The sequence below is a fragment of the Malaya genurostris genome, chromosome 1 (assembly GCF_030247185.1).
Source record: "Malaya genurostris strain Urasoe2022 chromosome 1, Malgen_1.1, whole genome shotgun sequence".
Taxonomy (NCBI): Eukaryota; Metazoa; Arthropoda; class Insecta; order Diptera; family Culicidae; genus Malaya; species Malaya genurostris.
This window is the reverse complement of record NC_080570.1, coordinates 20,764,114-20,785,004: the sequence shown is the minus strand read 5'-3', so window position 1 is coordinate 20,785,004 and position 20,891 is coordinate 20,764,114. Positions and strand designations below refer to the sequence as shown.

Sequence of the window (20,891 nt, the reverse complement as noted above, 5' to 3'; positions counted from 1 at the left end):
AAGCCAGTGTTTATTATCGCAGATAATTTTACAGTTTGACCCTTCTGAATGTCAGAAATTTGATTGAAAGTTTCTTTTTTGAGTTTTTATTCAGAGATACCAACCGTTTAGATTACCCATCTGTGAAAAAGCTACAAACGAAATCACGTGGAAAGAAAGCTTTGGATTTTTTTTAAATTCAGTATGGAATCAATCGGCACTGTGAGCAACTCTGCTGAGGGGCGTTCACAGAGCCAGTTTCACTTCAAACAAGAGCTATTGCGTCTTCATGCTGCTGGTCGTTTGCAATGGAGAAAAATACAACGAAAAGTGAACAACAACGGGAACATTACACAAAATCAACCCTTACTTCAAATGTTATCTAAAGAACTATTAGAATTACTTATCTGTTGAAATATGCAAATCGGAAGTGAATATAATCTGTTTAGTGAAGATTTACAGTATGTTAAAATCTAATCAAAAAATTTTCGCATTTTTTTCTCGGTTCATATTTGACGTAAACATGTCTTACTTTACTATTGGGCGGCTGTTCAAAATTTATCATATGTTTGAATGATAAGTATGTGATCGTGAATATCACTTGCTTTATCATCGGAGATAAGATCAGCAGTTAGGAATATAATTTTCAGTAGTACGACATGACCACAAATAACTTGAAATTAAAGTTAATTTAATTAATAATTTGATACTACATTCATTGCATAGTTCACTCGTTCAATTCAGAAAAGAATTCAGGTCCTGAATTCATTTCTAAAGTTCAGTTCTAATTAAGTTTTAGAATCCAAGACCAAAATCCAGCTCTAACATTCAATACCTCGTCCAGAATCGAGTTCCAGAGCTCTGGAAGTTCTGAACCGCAGACCAAAATTCAGGACCGGAATACGGATCCAGAGTTCTGAAGTAATTCAAGAACTCAGTTCTTAAATGCATTCCGAAATCCAGGTTCATAATATACAGTTCCACAGTTCTAGAATTAGATTGATTCAGGATTCTGAAATTTTTGAACTTTATTCCGGATCAAGACTCTAGAACTGAGCTTCGGAGCTGAAGTCTGGATCAGAATTTGAATACTATATCATGGACCGGAATTCTGCTGGAAATAAGCAGCCTGGTCCAGAGTTCGGTGTTCAGTCCCGAACCAGAATCCTTGTCTCGAATTCAGTTCCAGAACAAAGATTTAGTGATCAGTTCTACTATATATACATTTAGTATACTGTTCTAGAATATACCATCAAAAATGAGTTTCAGTATTCGGCTCAAAATTCAGCTCCAGAATTCCAAGTCCAGGGGTGGAATCATGTAAGGTGATTATCACCAAGTGATTATCACTTTTGAAAATTTGGAATCACGTAAGGTGATAATCACCAAGTTCTGTCACCACTGCTGAGAGGCTAACATCACTATCAAACGTTGGCATTACGTAAGGTGATAGTCACCACGATTTAATCACCTTCATGTCAAAATAGAGGTGATAGCAATTTAGTTATCACTTTCAGTAGTGATTTGATTTTTTGAGAAGTGGCTTTATAAATTATTGTCCGTTAGGTGAATTTTAAGCCACTGATATAAAAATAACTTACCAATATTGGTCGGAGAGGATAATTTTTTTAATGAAATTCGTACTCATATTGTGTCAAAATTAAATACCAAAATGAAAAGTAACTTAGTTTATATAGTTTAAAGAATTCATAGAATGAACGGTAGTATTTATCAATTAAATCAATTCATTTATGTTCTAATTATTATTTGAAGGAATATCATTGGGGTATTCGTAAAGTCAAAGATAAATTGCTTTCTGGAAAAGTGATAAGTTTATGAATGTAGACATCTCCTGTTGCACATAACGTAACATAAAAAAATCTATGCTAACATTTTCAGTAGAATTAGATGGCCGTGACTTAGTAAGCGACATATCAGTCTCGTTCAACTGAACGAGTAAATAAGATTAAACTGCGTTCTTAATTTTCTTCTTGTGAGTTGAACTAAATAAGGCAATATTTTTGGACAATTAGTTGCTGCTAATCATAGTGGATATTCATAGTACCGGTGGGTAAAATTTCCAAAATGGAGGTAGCATTTGAAAGCTCTGTGAAATGCCATAATCGTAAAGTGAATGAAAACTATACAAGAAATTATTTAACGGATCTTTCTCATTCGAGAGGAATGCCATCCGTTGTGAAACATCAAGAAGATCTAACAATTCGTGTCATTTCAAAGCTAGCAAATTTATCCCAAAGAATTGACTGTGACATTGATTTCCATTGAAAAATAAAAATCGGCGCTAAATTAAACCAACAAGTGATTTTTTTTATTTGTTTGTGCGCAGGTAATTTTTTTCAACGTTACTCTTCGATCCATACAAATCATCATTGATAAACATGACTCGAATTGATGAAAAAAATTGAAAACTAAAGGAATAAAACTTTAGATTTTAAAATATTATATGGGTATACGCCACTTTCATATGTTACTCCTCCTAATATCAACGGTATACGCCACATTCATATTTTACTCCTGAAAAATTGACGTTTCTTGACAGGTTATAAATGGAGTGAAGTTGGCTCAATCACCGGTGATGGTGATAGGAAAAGTGATCACCTTCGGTGATTCCAAACATTCTGGTGATCACCTCGTTATCACCAGGAGGTGATAGTCACTTATCACCTTACATGATTCCACCCCAGAGTTCAGATTCTTTAACATCAAAGAAACTGAACCATCCATTTTATTCGTATTAACATCATCTGGTTATGTCTTTAACATCACCCACCCGTCTTTTTGTGCTTTCTGGTCTCTTTTCCCACCGAAATACGATTTGGAACGTCTTCGCTGGGTTTTGACCTTTAAATCGATACTTCTCATGAGCATTTGTCTCCCCTTCATACTTTTTTTTGGTTCTTTAGGGTCAGTGGCGTACCGAGAAAATTTGGCTCCCGGAGCAAACTAGGATTTGCCGTCCCCATCGTTGATTTAGTGAGCAAAATCTCTACTCCATCTCCGGAAAGCTGACTTGGACGAGCAAAAAAAAGGTCCCAAGAATTGATTCGCCGCCCCATAAAAACGTTGCGCCCGGGGCGAGAGATATGATCAGGAATTTGTGATTAAATTTTCAATAGTGTGAGACAGCCATAAAGAATTCAGAAACAAAGTTTTCTGAAACTTTTGGAAACAATGAGGAAAACTCATCGCTATTGCTTGCCTTTTTCGCACCTGGACAACAGTTTTGAGGTAGTCAGACACATCGATCACGATGATCCATTAGACGAGTACAAAAAGGTAAACTTTAATCGAAAATCGTTAATTTATTCTAGTGCTTTAGACAGAACTGGATGTCATGATGACGTTTGCCACCAACATCAGTAACAACAACACTAGTATAAAGCTTTAAACGCTCAGGTCATGCTTTCATTTGGACATCGATCGTCAGGAGGAGCAGTCGTCTTCAACTAAAAGCGCAACAGGTCGTTAATAATCGCATTCGATTTCTTATTACTGGATCTGGATTCGGAAGTTGAATTTTGGACTAAATTTCCGGTTTAGAATTTAGTTTCAAAGTTCAGTTTGATTACTTAGTTCCAGAATACAGGTTTAGAATTCAGAGTCTGCATGCTGGAACTAGATTTCGGAACTGAATTTAGTCTCGAAATTGTAGTTCTAGAACTAAATTCCTAGTGAATTCTGTGTCTGTTCTAAGTTATGAATTTCGTTATTAACCACAGGTCCAGTTCCTCATTTCTGAATTCTTCAATTCAATTCTTTTTAGAACCATTAAAAATATCCCCAAAGATGCTTTTTTAAAATTCGCCCTGTAAAAGAATGAGTGGAACTTAGTCGTGAAGATTTCGAATTAAACTGATGTGCGATAACCATAGATAGTTCAAAAACTTAGTTTGCTCAAACGTTTAGAAACAAGTTAGGCGAAGCGAGTAGTCACCTTTAATCAGCACCAGCCAGAACAGATCTTCTGTGTGGTATAAAGTCTCTAACGTTCAGGTAGCGCTATCATTCACTTGCAAAACCTCATTTGAATTGGATTTTGGAACTGAATTTTGGAACTAAATTTCACCTGAATTTCTAATTTAATTATGATTTGAAAATCTGGGTTTGTGAATTTAGTTTCAAATTTTAGTTCCAGAATACGGGTTCAAAGGTTAAAACTTAAACTCCGAAAATGAATCCTAATTCTAGTTTCTAGAGCTAGATTTTTGGAAATGGTTTCTTGACTAGATTTGGAACTAAATTTATTATATTAATTTGAGTTCAGAATTCGTATGAAAATTCCCATTCTGGAACAAATATTCAGAATTCCAAAACAAAATTCTGGATCTAAACCAGAATTTCGAAACTGACTTCAGAGCATGAATTTAACATCTGATTCCAGTTTCTGAATTCATTATCCTTATTCAGATTAAGCATGCTGAAATTGAATTCACGAACTTTGGTTCTGGAACGAAATCTTGGAACTGGATTCAGTGATGAATTGTGAAAATGAGTTCAGTTCCAGAATTCTAAAACTAAATTAATGAACTGAATTCATGTTGAATTCGGATCTTGTCCCATGCTCCGATTTCAGTTCCAGTCATACTTCAATATAGACGCTTGGATAGAGTTCTAGGAGCGAAGCAGTTAAAATTCTACAATTCACAAATCAATCAACTAATATGAACGATCATTGATATTCGGAGGTGTGAGTCTCGTCCTCCAGTTATGTCTCTGACATTACCCACCCGCCTATTTATTTTAAAATCAAGAAATTGTAATACTTAATTCTAAAACATTGGTGGAATTCTGGAATTCGCATTAGGATGAATTCATTTAGTTTTGCGATTTTCTTTTAAAGAAAATTTAAAAATATATTCTCTCCCGAATTAGAGACTGTATTTTAAACTGTATTTACTGTATTTTTTCGTACAGTGCATTTGGCGAACTGTTTTTGCCTTTTTCTATAGAATTGCTGGGAAAACCGACTTTAGTACAGAGCTTCGGAAACCCATAGTGTTATATGCCATTCGACTCAGTTCGATTAGATCGAAAAATGTCTAAGTGTGTGCACTTTTCGAAAGTTATTGTTATCGCTCAATTTTCTAAGAGATGACTGAACCGATTTGAACAAACTAAGGCTCGTTTAAAAGCCAAAAAATCAACTCCTTCAACTTGTAACCGAATTACAAGGCCAAAATATAAAAAAAATCTCATATTGGCACTATTGAAGTACGGAACGATACTCACTCATCATTGGTAATTTCCCAAAGTAGTAGACTGATTCGAAGGACCCAACTGAACAGGTTTCAACAAATATCGTTTCGTTTTCCCATATGATCTAGTGGCTAGGATATCATATTTTCTATAATTCTAGCGTTATACAGTTCATGAAAAATAATCCTTCGGCATGGAACTTACCGATTCGAATGTCTTCAAGAATTATGCCTCTATATTTAAAAAAAAAATGGCATATTAAATACATTTGGAAAGCGTTCGTTTCCCGATCAAACTACCCCTCGGAGGGGCGTGTGCTCATTTAATTGCGCTCAGTGGAGCAACTGCGCACGCTACTAATTTTACTTTATTTTTTGATTTTGGCATAACACACTTGGAAGAAGACGCCAACGAACGAATACTTTACAAAGATAGTGCAATAAACACTGGACCGGGACCTGCGTCACATGCTTGCTCCGCACTTCTTCTGTACTGTTCAGTATCTCACTTTCGCGGTTATCGGTGGCAACAGAAAATACATCTTTCTGTCGATAGACAGAGGCAGAATGAGAGTGGCGAAATTAATGATCACCACCAAGCAAGCGATCGGTGATTCCCAGTGTACAATTAACCAATTGATTGCTGCCGGTTAGGTTCCTCGGCGTTTTCCTTTCTCGCATTATTCGTGGAAGAGAAGCGTGGCAGTACTGTTTTGTTGGTTTTCAATCCACCGATGAAAATTAATCTAATAGGGGCAATTAATGATTCATTCAATTCAAACATTGGAATCTGCCTCAAATGAACCTATTTCTCCAATTTCAGACAAGCGTCGAGCGCCAATGCTAGATAATATGGTAAACTGGAATTCCTAACTGAAATGGTTCTATTTTTAGTCGAAGCAACCGTGACACGGGGCATGCGTCACGAAGATTTGAAACTGAAGAAACTTGACTATTCGAAGCTAGAAGAATGAATTCAGTCTAAGGTGCTACTTACTTCCACAGCAGAAAAGCCATCACGATCAGTAACAGTCCAAAACAGCTGAACACGATTCCGGCCAAGACGGCCAGATTGTAGTCGTCGTAAGATTGTCGCTGGGATGGCGGTGGGATTTTCTCGCAGTTCGGTTGGAGGGAAATCTGTTGGCAGCATAAGATATTTGTTAGATAGAAAACCTTTTGCGTTACGAGCAAAAAAGAAAAAATCACTTACTTTTCTAGGTTCCGAGTAGGACCCGAGAATGATCTGCTTCGGGTTGATGACACTGGTGGAGGCCGCCCGGACTTTCACCTCGTACACCATATTGGTGGTTAGGTTCGGGATGATCATCTGTCAAAAAGCAAAAAAAAAAACACACAATCAGCAAAACTATCACGATCTTGCAGTCGTTAAAAGCGGAAACACCTACCGAAGTCTCCACGATGGAGGCATTCGCTGAGATGCGAATCTCTCGGAAATCCGCAAACACAACATTCCGGTAGCTGATGATGTAGTAATCGATGGTATTGTAGTAGGTTTGCGGGATTCGCCAGCCGAAGAACAGGGCGTCCTGGTTGTGACATGTCAGATTGACCACTTTCGGGGCACTGGGGCCGCTAATGTCCGTCCGTGTTGAAACCTCCGATGGATCACCGTCGTTTTTCTTGGTGAATGCTGCTACGATGATTTTATAATCACTGTAGGGTTCTGGAAAACCGAAAAAACTTGATTTTAGTGTGGGTTTCAGAAATAACTAAACGAAGGAATCGTTTGAATACAAATTGAAAACATTCCGAAGTAAGCTGAGAAAATGTCAAAGTGGAAAAAGTATTCACGAAAAACAGTCGTTTAACTTCACAACTTAATATTGAACATTATTAAAATTTAGATAATACGTTTAGACCAAAGGTTTGCATGGCCTAAAATTGGATTAGGTATCAGAACAAATTGGCTCAAATGGCACGTTCCCCTTGATATTTGGAGATTTGTGCCACAATAAATATTAAAAAACATAAACAGGAAAAGAGCTACTTAAAATAAAACTGAAGAAACACAATTAAAAAAAACTGACAGAATCACAATTAAAGAGCAGAATGCAAATTAATCGACAAAAAAACGTTAAACAGAAAGAAATAACTAATAAAAACAGGTAACAAAAAGTACAGAAAAAGAAACACAAACTGCACCGAAAAACAAGGAAAAATATAAACTGAAAAAGAAAACAACATAGAATAATAAAATCAGAATCCAGAGACGGAAAAAACAAGCAAAAAATTATATTGAATTCGAGTGAAAACAGTAGACAGCGAATAGAATAGAAAACATAGTAACAGAGAACGAAAAACCGAAAATACAAACCAGGAACAGGAAAAATAGATTGAAACATTAGGAAAGAGAAAACTAAGAAAGGAAAATAGAAAAGAGAAAACAAAATCTGACCCAAAAACAAGATAATTGGAGAACTAATAAAAGCAGAAAACAGGTAACAGGAAGTACAGAACAAGAAACACAAACTGCAACTGAATACGATGGAAAACAATTTTACAGTGAATATAATAGAAGACATTGTAACAAAGAACGGAAAACCGAAAATAGAAAACTAGGAACAAGAAAAATGAATTGAAAAATTAGGAAGGAGAAAACAAAGAAAGGAGAAAACAAACTCTGACCCAAAAACAAGACAATTGGAAAAACTAAGAAAAACAGAAAACAGGTTACAGAAAGTATAGAACAAGAAACACAAACTGCATCGAAAACCAAGACAAAAAATTAACTGAAGGAGAAAACAACATAGAATGATAAAATCAGAATACAGAGACGGAAAAAATTGCAAAAAAAATAAATTGAATACGAGGGAAAAAAGAAAAAACAATTCCACAGCGAATAGAATAGAAAACATACTAACAGAGAGCGGAAAATAGAAAACCAACAACAGGACACTGAATTGAAAATAAATTTAGAAAAAAGAAAACTAAGAAAGGAGAAAACAAAATATGACCAAAAAACAAGACAATTGGAAATAACAGAGGCGGAATAAAAACACGAAATAGAAATTATAAAATTATATGCAAAAGAATTCAAATCATAGAAACAAAACTGGAAACCGAAAATAGAAAACAAGAAACACAGTATTTAATTGAAATAAAAAGACAGAAAACTATGGAGGGAAACAAAAACTGAAAATTAAAATCAGAAAGAGGAAAAAAAATTAAGGGAGAAAAGAAAACAATTGTCAGGATAAGAAATAGAAAATATTAAACAGAGAACCGGTAACGGAAAGCAGAAACAAAAACAACAGCAACCGAAAAAATAGGAATAAGTCAAATAATTTGAAAAAACAATATTGAGCCAAAAAAAAGAGAAAACAGAGCACTGACAAAAGAAGGTATAAAATAAGAAACAGCCAAATATAACGAAGAAGAAATCGAAATCTTCAAAACCTAATATAGGGTGATTTTTTTACAGGTATCTTTTTGACAACACTGTTTTTGACGCGTGAATCGTGTCTTGTGTCATTGTCAAACTTGTTCAGTTAGGTCTATAATTTTAACCATGAAAGCGAGGCTGGCAAAGTTGGGGGAAGATACATTTTTTCAATCGAAAAATTGTGTTCAACGACGAAGCTCATTTCTGGTTGAATGGGGATTCGTCAACTAGTAAAATTGCCACATCTGAAATGAAGACCAGTCCGAAGAATTGCAAGAGCAACCAATGCATTCCAGAAAAAAGCCACTGACAAAATGGAAGAATTGGACATGCCTGACATGTGGTTAAAAACAAGACGGTACCACATCCCACACGGCACGCGAAACAATGACTAAATTGAGAGCGGTCTTCGGGGAACAGCTTATCTTACCATTTTTTGGTCCCTGTCAATTGAACCGCCTAGATCGTGTGGTTCCGTGTGAACCAGGATTAAATCAATATTGAAGCATTTATCCGTGACTGATATGTTTGAGGAAGTGTGCCAAAATTGGACTTTGCTCGTGGGCCTTCTAACGCGGAGCCGCGGCCAACATTCGCATGGAATCATCTTCAAACAAAAAAATTATATTGATAGTTCAATTGATTCCAATAAAGATTTCATAAATTTACTCTGAGTTTTTTTTAATCAAATTCAAAACCTCCTAAAAAATCACCCTTTAGTTTCAGAATACAGATCCAAGAACTAAAACTAAAACTTTGAAACAGAACATTAATTCTAAGTTCTGGAACTTGTATAGATTTTGGAACTGCATTTAGTTCCTTATCAACGTTCGGAATTCGTATCCAGAGTTCCCATTCTGGAACAAATTCCGACAAAAGATATAAATTTTAGAGAATCTGGTTTCTTGAGCAAAATTTCTGATATGAAACCCAAACCGAAATTTTGAGATCTAAATTCAGCGTCAGAATTTAGTTCCTAAATTTAGTTTCTGAATTCATTTCCAGAATTCAGATTAAGCATACTGGAAATGAATTCGGAACTTGGCATCTGGATGTAGATTTTGGAACTGAATTCAGCGATTTAGGTTCAAAGCTTCAGTTGTAGAATTTAATTCGCGACCTGGATTTTGGAAATATGTTCAGTTCCACGATTCTTGATCTGGGTTCCGAACCCGAATTTGGCTACTGAATTCGGAACCAGATTCTGAATTTAGTTCTATTGATTTAGTTCCAGTCATGCAAGGCTGCACGGTTCTACGCAGAGCAATTTTCGGAAGTCTACCCCAAATAATGGTTTCATTGATAGCCCCTTTTCAATGATGGAATTTTCTATAGCACTTTTGTCTTGTAACAATAACGCTCCTGGGTTGAACAGAATTAAATTAAACTTGGTGAAGAATCTGCCCAATCTCGCAAAAAGACGTTTGCTGAAATTGCTCAACAAGTTTCTTGGGCGAAATATTGTTCCATCTGACTGGAGGCAAGTCAAAGTTATCGCCATTCAAAAGCCGGGGAAACCAGCTTCCAATCACAACTCATATAGACCCATTGCAATGTTGTCCTGCATCAGAAAATTGTTCTGGGTCGAGACGAACGGCTTTTTTTCAGATACTCAGTTTGGTTTCCGTAGAAATAAAGGCCTTTGCTCAAAAACAACAAATGGCATCTGTATTTTTAGACATTAAAGGAGCATTTGATTCAGTTTCCAATGAAGTTCTTTCAGACAAGCTCCACCAACATGGACTCCCAGCAGTTATAAATAATTATTTGCACAACATTTTGTCAGAGAAACGCATGCATTTTTCACATGGCGATTTGGCAACATTCAGAATTAGCTACATGGGTCTACCGCAAGGTTCATGCCTCAGTCCGCTCCTTTATAATTTTTACGTGAACGACATTGACAGCTGGCTAGTAACCCCATGCTCAATAAGACAATTGGCAGATGATGGCGTGGTTTCAGTTACTGGACCCAAAGCTGTTGATCTGCAAAAACCATTGCAAGATACCTAGATAACTTATCCGTTTGAGCTGTTCATCTGGGTATCGAATTCTCTGCGGAGAAAACAGAGCTGGTCATCTTTTCAAGAAAGCAAGATTCCGCGCAGCTTCAGCTTCATATGATGGGAAGAAGAATCCAACTGGTTTTGACTTCGAAATACCACATCCATGCAGCGCGAAGTGCGTGGAATCCCGGATCAGCTACGCTCGATGGAAATCCCGAACATGTTTTCAAGCAAGTTCAGGCATATTGACTCTGAAAAAATGACGGACGAATCACGAATTTAAGAGGCTACTGGGTTTGGTATATTCAACAATAATGTTTCGGCTTTATTATTTTCTTTTCACAGATAGTCTGAGTGCAATTGAAGCCATTCGCTCAAACGCTGCTGGCAATAATGAACCGTTTTTCTTGGGCAAAATAAAACAGTGCCTGAACCACATATTGAATAATAATTGTCAAATCACAATAGTTTGGGTCCCGGCTCATTGCTCCATTCCAGGCAATGAAAGAGCCGATATTTTAGCCAAACATGGTGCTATTGAGGGTGAAATGTATGAGCGACCAATTGCTTTCAACGAATTCTATAGCGCATCATGTCTAAGAACACTTTTCAGCTGGCAAGCTTCTTGGGATAAAGATGATCTGGGATGCACTCAATTATTCCTAAAATATCGACAAAGACATGGTTCAATGGACTGGAACTGATGAGTAGGGATCTCATTCGTGTGATGTCCAGACTCATGTCCAATCACTACATGTTAGATGCACATCTCCTTCGAATTCGACTTTCCGAGACTAATCATTGTGCTTGTGGCCAAGTATATCGCGATATTGATCATGTCGTTTGGAGTATCGTGATGTCAGATCTCGACTAATAAATTCCTTGCGTACCCAAGGTAGACTATCCAATGTTCCAGTTCGCGACATTCTTGCTTGTCGTGATCTTTCTTACATGAAACTTCTTTATCATTTCATGAAATCCATTGGAGTTGCAATGTAGTGTTTATTTTGTGTTAGACTCCTTTCTCTTCCATGAATTCAACCAATAGCCAGCTTTATTATATGAATAAACGTGGTTAAAATGTCAGAAACAGCTGTTGATCGAACCAACGGTCCTTAAAAGTACCCAAAAAAAACCCGAACAAACTATCAATACTCACTCAAATTTGCAAGCGTGTACGTGTAGACCGAGTTCACGGCGGCGTCCGACTTCAGTATCGGTAGATGAAGCAGTGTCTGGTTCTGGTGGACGTAGTAAACCCGATAACCGTGGATAGCTCCGTTGGACTTTTCCGGTTCGCGCCAAGTAATTTTGATGGTCGTCGAGGTGATCTCCAGAACGCTCAAATTCAACGGTTTACTGGGAACTGGAAAGAAAAAGGAAACATTCAGTAGTACCAGGTATTATGGAGGGGGACACTCGTCGAGAGAGTGTATCTATCTGAGTGTAGGTTTGGGATCACATTAAGCAGCGCGCATCAAAACAAAAACACGAGAGACTCGTTATTTACAGATGATTTTCGAATGAAGTTACAAAGCACAAGTTACCGATGTTATCGTCCGCCGAAAATGTCGGATACCCATTGGTGGTGGTAAACGGTTCATCGTTACTTTCCGGTTCCTCGAGGATCACCTTCAAAATACTGTTACTATCCGGTTGAGGCTGATTGATGCCTCCGTCCGCTAGGGAATGTTGTGCCTGCTGCAAAAAGTGATGCGGCTGGACAACATCCAATCCTCCTGCTCCGTTGACTTCCGTAGAAGCCTGAATGGTAGCCGGTATCGACTGAAGAGGTAGCACACGAGGTTCCTCAAGTTCCTCGTAGGGAATTTCCGGTTCCAACAATTCGGTGGCATGCGATGACGAATCATTGGTCGGAGGATTCACCGTCAGGTTCACGGTCGGTATCGCCGTGACCACTAATGAGTCACTGTGCCGATGGGCCACCAACATCAGCACCAACACCCGCACCATTGCCAACCGCGACGACGTCGTCGTCGTCGTGGTCAGCAGGCGTGGTTTCATTGTTTTCCTGTTTGCTATTATTGTGATGCTTTCGCGTGATGCCGGCAAATTTCACTTTTAATAAATGATTATTTTACGTTCTTTTTGTTTTATTGAGCTATTCTATTCACACCATCAAACACACAAATTTAATAACTTTTCGCCTTAATCATTTTTGTTTCCGTAGGTTTGTTCCGGGGGATGCTTTTCTACGCGGGGTTGGTTTTGTTGAGTACTTGTGTCAGGGCTTCCGAATTCTTTCAGCTCCCTGCAACAGCCGCTACAACAACGAAGGGAGCACAAAATTAAAATGCAAATCACTCTAATTTATTGCTACGTTTCGCGTTAATCACCACACTGCATAATTTTTTCGTTTTGAATGGTTTGTGGTTTGGGTTTTTCACACGACTTTCCCCCGCTGCCAGTTCGTTCCGCCTGTTTCGGATGAGATACGTTTTTACTCATGCAAAATAAATAAATAAATAAAGAAAGAAAAAGACTATCACGGAGGGGATCAGCTTTCTGGTTCTGGTGGTAGCGTAGAACAACGCAGAAATTGACGACATCTCCTAAACCTGACCGAATCGGTCCCACCAGAAAAAGATGGCAATTTTCAATTTACAGTCTCAGTTTCAACTTCAATTGACATCAATTGGGTGGAGGCGGCATTCTCCAACAATCGCGCAAACTTTACAGAATCACAACACAACCAACCAACTTTACCGCCGTCTTCTCCGGGAGCTGTCAAAACTGATTTCAAGAGTCTCGCGATTCATGGCCTACTGGGACGCAGAATGCCCGATTAGAAACATAACAAAATTCTGCTACGTTTACGCGATTAACTCACCAAAAACGTTGGGTTGAACTGAACTGAACCGATGGGGAGAAAACAAAAATGACCGCCAGCAACCGCGAAAGCGGAGGGAAGTTACACCAGTGAACCGCACATCACCCGCAGCATGTCAGCTTCAATTGAGATCAATTTAGCACAGCCATTCTACTACTACTGCTTCAGTGCTTCGCCACACGGATCGTGTTTTGCGGCGTGTTGGTCATCTTGAAGTTGGAGAGTGTTTTGCACTTGCACTGATTTACTGGGAGTGCACCCAAACATCAAGTCTCCCGAATTATACGCGAGATTCGAAGGGCTCCAAGCAGGTTTTCTTGTCATAGCTTGCTCTTCTTTATTATGCACCAGCCAGTTTCTGTAGGGTTTTCCGGTCTAAGCTGGCCATGCCATTTTCTTTAGTCCGAACGCACCCGCTTGTAAGGAATTCTGGCAGCCGGCTGAAGCCTGGTAAGATTCCGGCAACTGTCAAAATTTTGCAGACGAAATTGCGTTATTGTCTCGCAACGTCTTCCTTTTTTTTCCTGTTCATCTTCATTCGATATTCGTCAATCCTGCATGTACATCCAAAAATGAAAACGAATCTTGAGACCAGGTAAATGAAATGAAATGGTATATTGAGAGAAGAAGCTTATCCGAAGTATCATATTTTTTTCCGTTAATTTATACTTCTGATGAAGAAAAAAATAAAACCGAAGGCCCTAAAAATGAAGAACCGATTCAAAACCGTACTGTCCGTTTTGTATGGCAAAAAATCCGGCAGAAACAGAAACGTAAATAGCCGCAGGTGTTCAAGATTCTGTATGTTCCACTTTCCAAATGTTCTTTCTTATTTCATATAATAAATTTCTAAACATTTTATATTATATTGCATTTTCCTAAATACTCCATATAATGTTTCATTTTCCAGGTGTTCCAGATTCTCCATGTTCCACTTTTCAGGTGTTCCTTATTGTTCCATATAAACCGCTAGGTGAAATTTTCTGCCGAAAACGGTTGTTGCACTGTTGCCGCGAATTCTGCCATCATTCCGGCAAAACCTTCTGACAGCCGCTGCCAGGCACATGCAAGCGGGCGATAGAGGCGGCTCCCCGAGTACGACATCGTAACAAACTGTGTACAAAAAAATATCTTATTTTATTACATGAAACAGAATAAGAAATGATTTTGGTTACGAAAACTTAAAAACAGGTCCACTGATTTGAAATACATTGAAAGAACTCTGGTCACTGGGTAGATTTGTAACTAACAGAGCATGTAAAAATTCTTAAGGTCGAACAATAATTTATCCGCTCGAGTGTAAGTGCACTCGCCACGGGCGCAACGTTTAAAGGGGGCGGCAAACTAATGACCTTTTTTTTTCTCGCTCTAATCATCTTGCCGAAGATGGACTTCTGCTGAACCGAGGGGGCGGCAAATCGGCAAATGTCTAATTTTCCCCCGGGCATTAAATTTCCTTGGTATGCCACTGAGTCAAGAATCCGATTACAAACTATATCAAAATGAAACATTTGAATTATAACAAATAATATAAAAAAATAAATATTCTTCCAACTGATGAATTCAAATACAAACATCACTATATGGAATGAAACCAGCGCATTCATGCATAAAAGTAACGGTGGAAATGAATGATTTCCGGATACGGATTGATCTACCATGATCCTCCGTATTCTCCAGATCTGGCCCCCACCAACTATTATCTATTTCGAAACCTGGGAAGGTTTCTTCAGGGAAACAAAATTTTGTCGAATACTGAGGTCATTGCATAAACGGAAGCTAATTTTGAAGGCCCTGTACAAATCTATTTTTTGAAGGCATCAAAAATTTTAAAAAGGGTATCCAAATTTCGGTCAAGTGTATCGCTCTAGATGGAGAATATACTGAAGAATAAAAAAGTTTTCACGGTAAAAAATCGACTTTTTCTTTGCTAGACCCGGGATTTCTCATTCCATGTAGAATGTAGTTTGAAACGTTTAATACGTTTCAAAATTGAAAATAAAAATACAAAATTAGTTATTTTTCTGGTTTTAACTATTGCTTAACTTAAGTTGCTGGCAAAACTAGTTAACATACGCAAATCTGAGTTCTGTTATTTTGTTACACTTATCAATTACGGTTCATACGATGGTTTTGGGTCCTCAAACATAACAAATTGTATTACTGAAACAAAATAACAAATTTTGTTGTTTTCTTGTTACTTCATTTAGCTCGGGTCGTTTCAAAAATCATAATGGCAACCTCTGATCAATTATTATTCTTTGAAAACCCTTATAATATGAGTAAACCCGGAACAAATTTAAATGCCGGAAAACATTGTTTTAGATTATTTCAAAAACCAAAATGACAGCTTCCGATTTATCATTCTTCCTCGAAAAATGTTTAACGGAAGACACTTTCGAAACAGATTTGAGTGGATTGCCGAAAAATGATGTTTGCGGTCGTTTCAAAATCCGAGATGGCGACTTCCGGTTCATAATTATTCCTTGAGAATTCTTAAAATATGGACGTTTTCGGAGAAGAAGCCTTGAAAACTTTCTTGTTGTAAGTATTTTCGAAATAGGGTTGTGAAGCAGATGCCGGAAAACGGGTCGTTTCAAAATCCAAGATGGCGATTTCCGATTAATCGATATTACTTGAAAACCCTTTCGTAGCAGATTTGAGCAGAAATCTGAAAACAATATTTGAGGTATTGCACAACTTCCGGTTTTTCGTTTTTTTTCGGAAAACTCTTTTAGTAAAGGTATTTTAAGAGTAGAATCGAGTAGATGCCGAAAAATGATGTTAGAGGTCGTTTCAAAATTCAAAATGGCGACTTCCGGTCGTTTCAAAATTGAAAATGGCGATTACCTTGAAAATCATTAAAATATGGATATTTTCGAAGGAAAGTCTTTGAAAATCTTTGTAACAGATTTGAGAATCAGATGTCTGAAAGCGATGAAAACCTTTATAATGCAGGTATTTTCGGAACCAATTTTAATAGTAAATTTTGAAAAACAATATTTCAACTCGATTCAGAATTCAAAACAACGATTTCCGGTCATTCATCATTATTCTTCGGAAAACCTTATAAGTATTCCCGGAACAAACTTGAGCAGCATTTGCCGGAAAACGATGGTAGAGGTAGTTTCAAAATCCAAGATGACGACTTCCGGTGCATAATTAATCCTTGAAAACCTTAATAATATGGGTATTTTCGAAGATTTCCTGAAAACCTTCGTATTGTTTCCGGAAGAAATTTGAGAAGGAGATGCCTGAAAGCGATATTTGAGGATGATTGAAGTCGTTTCAAAAATCCAAATGGTGACTTTTGGCTCAACAAGATTCCTTCAAAACCTTCATTATACAGATATATTCGAAACAAATTTTATGAGTAGGTATCGGAAAACAATATTTGAACTCGAATCCAAAATGATGACCTTCAGCGCATGATTATTCCTTGAAAACTTTTAGAATACATAAAAAATGGCGACTTCCGGTTCAGCATTATTCCTTAGAAACCCTTATAACTATTCCCGGAACAAGTTTAAGGAGCAGATGCCGGAAAAAGATGTTTGAGGTCGTTTCTAAATTCAAAATGGCGACTTCCGGTTCATCGATATTCCTTGAAAATTCTTATAATATAGGTATTTCCGGAACAAATTTGTGAAGCAGATGTCGGGAAACGATGTTTAAAGTCATTTCAAAATCCGGCACTACAACTTCCGGTTGATCGTTATTCCTTAAAAATTCTTAAAATATGAACAATTTCGGAACAAAGCGGAGTAGATACCGGAAAACTATATTTGAACCCGATTCAAAATCCAAGGTAACGACTTCCGGTTCACGATTATTTCTTGAAAATTTTTATAATACATAAAAAAGCGACTTCCGGTTCATAATTATTCTTTGGAAACCCTTATAATATAAGTATTCCCTTGACAAATTTGAGGAGTAGGTGCCGGAAAATAATATTTGAACTCGATTCAGAATTCAAAATGGCGACTTCCGGTTTATCGGTATTTCTTGAAAACTTGTATAAGAGTATTTTCTGAACAGATTTAAGGAGTAGATTTTCCGGAAAACGATGTCTTAGATCATTTCAAAATACGAGATGCAGACTTCCGGTTCATCGTTCGTTTTTGAAAACCTTTCTAAGGTTATTTTCTGAACAATTTTGAGGAGTAGGTTATTGGAAAACGATTTTCAGGGTCGTTTCAAAATTCAAGACGACGACTTCCGGTTTATCGTCATTCCATGAAAATTCTTATAAGTATTCCCGGAACAAATTTGAAGCCCAGATGACGGCAAACGATGTTTGAACCCGATTCAGAATCCAAGATGGCGACTTCCGGTTCATTATTCCTTGAAAACTTGCATAATACATACAAAAATGGCGACTTCCGGTTGATGGTTATTCCTTGGAAACCCTTATAAGTACTCCCGAAACAAATTTGAGGAGCAGATACCAAAAAAAAGATGTTTGAGGTCATTTCAAAATACAAAATGGCGAATTCCGGGTTATCGATATTTCTTGGAAACTCTTTAAGTAGGTATTCCGGAACAGATTTGAGTAGATTGCCACAAAACGATGTTAGAGGTCGTTTGAAAATTCAAGACAATTATTATTAATTGAAAACCTTAATAATACGGGTATTTTCGAAGATTTCTTGAAAACCTTCGTAATGAGTATTTCCGGAACAAATTCAGAATTCAAAATGACGACTTCCGGTACAAATTTGATCTAAGATGGCAACTTCCGGTTTATCATTCTTTAAAAACCCTTACAATATGGGTACTTTCGGAACATATTCGAGAAGTCTATGCCTGAAAATGAAGTTTGAGGTCGTTTTAGAGTCCAAATCGACGACTTCCGGTTTAAGAAGATTCATTGAAAGCCTTTATGATACAAATATTTCCGATTAAAATTTTGAAGAATGCAGGAAAACTTACTTTACAATGGGCGCTTTTTCAAAATATTCCCCTGTACAAGAATGGGCAGAAATTCATAGCGAATGTCTCTTGATGAACTTAACCCAACAGCCTGATTTTTCTTCAAGCTATCGGTAATAGGATCGGGAATTTGTGATTGAATTTTCAACAGCGTGAGATAACCATGAATAACGGAAAAACAGAGTTTTCTAAAGCTTTTGAAAATAATGAGGATAACTCATTTGCCTTTTTCGTACCCCGACGACGGTTTTGAGGTAGTCAAGCACATATCGGTTCCGGTTATCTACTGGACGAGTATGAAAGGTAAACTTTGAGTGAAATCGTTCATTTCTTCTATTGCTACAGACGGAACTGGATGTCGAGGTGAGGTTCTCCCACCAACAGAAGTAAGAACAAACCAAGTATAAAATGTAAAACGCTCAGATCGTGCTCTCATTTGGACTTCGATCGTCAGGAGGAGCAGTTGGCAATGAGAGCATTCCTTTTGCGTGCTATAAAGCCTCAAACGCTCAGGTCACCGAGCCAGTTTCTCTTCATAGAAGATTGATCGCATCATCCGACTGCTTGTCGTTTGCATTGGAGCAAAATACAACAAAAAATCGATAATGGGTACAATTTTCGCAGTGCAAAACTCACAACAGTGTTTAATATCTTAGAGAATTACACAATTTGGCCCTTCTGAATGTCAGAAATAAATCCCGTACGGTATTTTGATAGTTTCTATCACTGAAATATTAGAATCAGAAATGAAATAATCGATATCAGAATTCTGCTATTTAGAACAATAATTGTATCCTCACAGAATTATGCGAAATTTTTCTTCACTGTACTGTATACGGCCCATTTTCCAACCAGTTGTAGTTTGTAGTAGAACTTTCTGCTGATTTACTATATAAAATGCATACCACCGACTCAGAATAGATCCGAACTAAACTCGTCGCTCTCCGTCACGAACGCCTTCAGAAGAGGATTTTTTCAGAACCATCATTATTTTATCATAAAGAACTATACTGGTTAACTCGTAATATTTAATTGTGTGTCAGAATGTTTATTGTAACTAATCTGTACTTTAGTTTAGGTGTATCGTTTCAAATTCTGGTCGTGAAAAAGGGAAATGCTTGCACAATTTACACAATCGATCCACTAATTGATATACGGCAGTAAAAAGAAAGAGTGTCGGTTTTATTCGTATTCACAGTATCCAGTTATGTCTTTGACATTACACGCCCGTACTTTTTTTCTTAGAGATTCACCTGGTTCGGAGTGGTGAATGGGCATCGGAAATTGGTTTCTTTGCAAGTAAAAGAATGGATGAACACTCAAAACTTGTCATGATTTCCATTGAGAAAAACAACGCGCTGAAGCACGATACAAGTGTCCAAGAATACTGTCAAATGTTGGTGATGGTGGCGCTATCTTTTGAAAAACACTGCAAACTTGATTCTAAGCCTTTTATTGAGATAGTAAAACCACGGAACGTATTACCAACTTCATTGGCACAGATTGGGGATATTCTATTTTTTATTTTCCATCCCGCTAACTTTTCACTGACGGGCAACCATTTTTAGCACAACATTTACGTATCCCCAACAACGCACGACGCATCGCCTTCTCCGATTATCATAGATTCGTGCTGGATGACTCACGTCCGCTAATGGCAGGGGCAGGAAGTCACAAATTGCTACTCGCGTACAGTCAACCAACCAGCCACAGGCCGCAGTACCGGACAAGCGTAATTCTCGTCTTGTCAGATGCTTGGTTCGCTCGCTGATATTGAATGACATTTCAGCTGTTTTTCAAAGAAGGACGTATCTTACAAAAGTAAACGAATCGAGGTTCTCTCTCCTACCAATAAATGCTTCAAAATCCTACAATTTTGTCTGAAAATTCGTATTCTACAAGAATCTCAATCTTATGTCGTTTTCGTTTTTAAATTGCACTACACCGGTGTAGCGAAAGCTGCACTGAAACCGTTCGTTTTTGCCAATTGCACTACACCAGTGCTACACTTTTTCTGCACCGATACCACTGGTGTAGCACTCATCAAAAGTTTGGTGTAGCTCTGTGCAATGGATTCGTTTATTGTAGTCAATGGTTACTGTTTATGTTTTCGTCATTTTTGTTCGTTTATTCATGCCTCAGTGTAGCACTGCACCGGTGTAGTGCAAATTAAAAACGAAAACGCCATTAGTAATACAAAGAACTATAAAAGGCGAAACTGTCATTCCATTTGTTTACGCAAGTTTCGCCCTCCGTGTTCCATGCCAACAAACAGGGCGATACTTCAATTGCTAGTAAGGAAGGGCGAAACTATTTATTTTCTTTATTTTAGATGGTTACCGAACCTTTTATTACTGGAAATAGTAAAAGAAACAATAAAACTACTCACAGATTTGTCTTAGTAGCGAAAACCAGCCAATTTCATGAAAAATGCGCAAGGGCGTATCTTTATAATTCACACAGGAAGTATAAAAGTAAATAAATCGAAAAAGGGCGAAACT

The 20,891-nt window shown here is 37.5% G+C and overlaps 1 protein-coding gene across 1 annotated transcript in view; it reads right to left on the bottom strand.

Annotated features, from left to right (window-relative positions):
• Positions 1 to 20,891, bottom strand: part of LOC131434399 (tyrosine-protein phosphatase 99A) — a 229,007-nt gene that overhangs the window by 23,662 nt on the left and 184,454 nt on the right. The window contains exons 9-12 of the mRNA XM_058601071.1: positions 11,767 to 11,973; positions 6,605 to 6,882; positions 6,409 to 6,525; positions 6,193 to 6,335 (exon numbers count right to left, since the gene is read on the bottom strand). Of these exons, the coding sequence (XP_058457054.1) occupies positions 6,193 to 6,335; positions 6,409 to 6,525; positions 6,605 to 6,882; positions 11,767 to 11,973 (745 nt within the window). The remainder of the gene's footprint in view (positions 1 to 6,192; positions 6,336 to 6,408; positions 6,526 to 6,604; positions 6,883 to 11,766; positions 11,974 to 20,891) is intronic.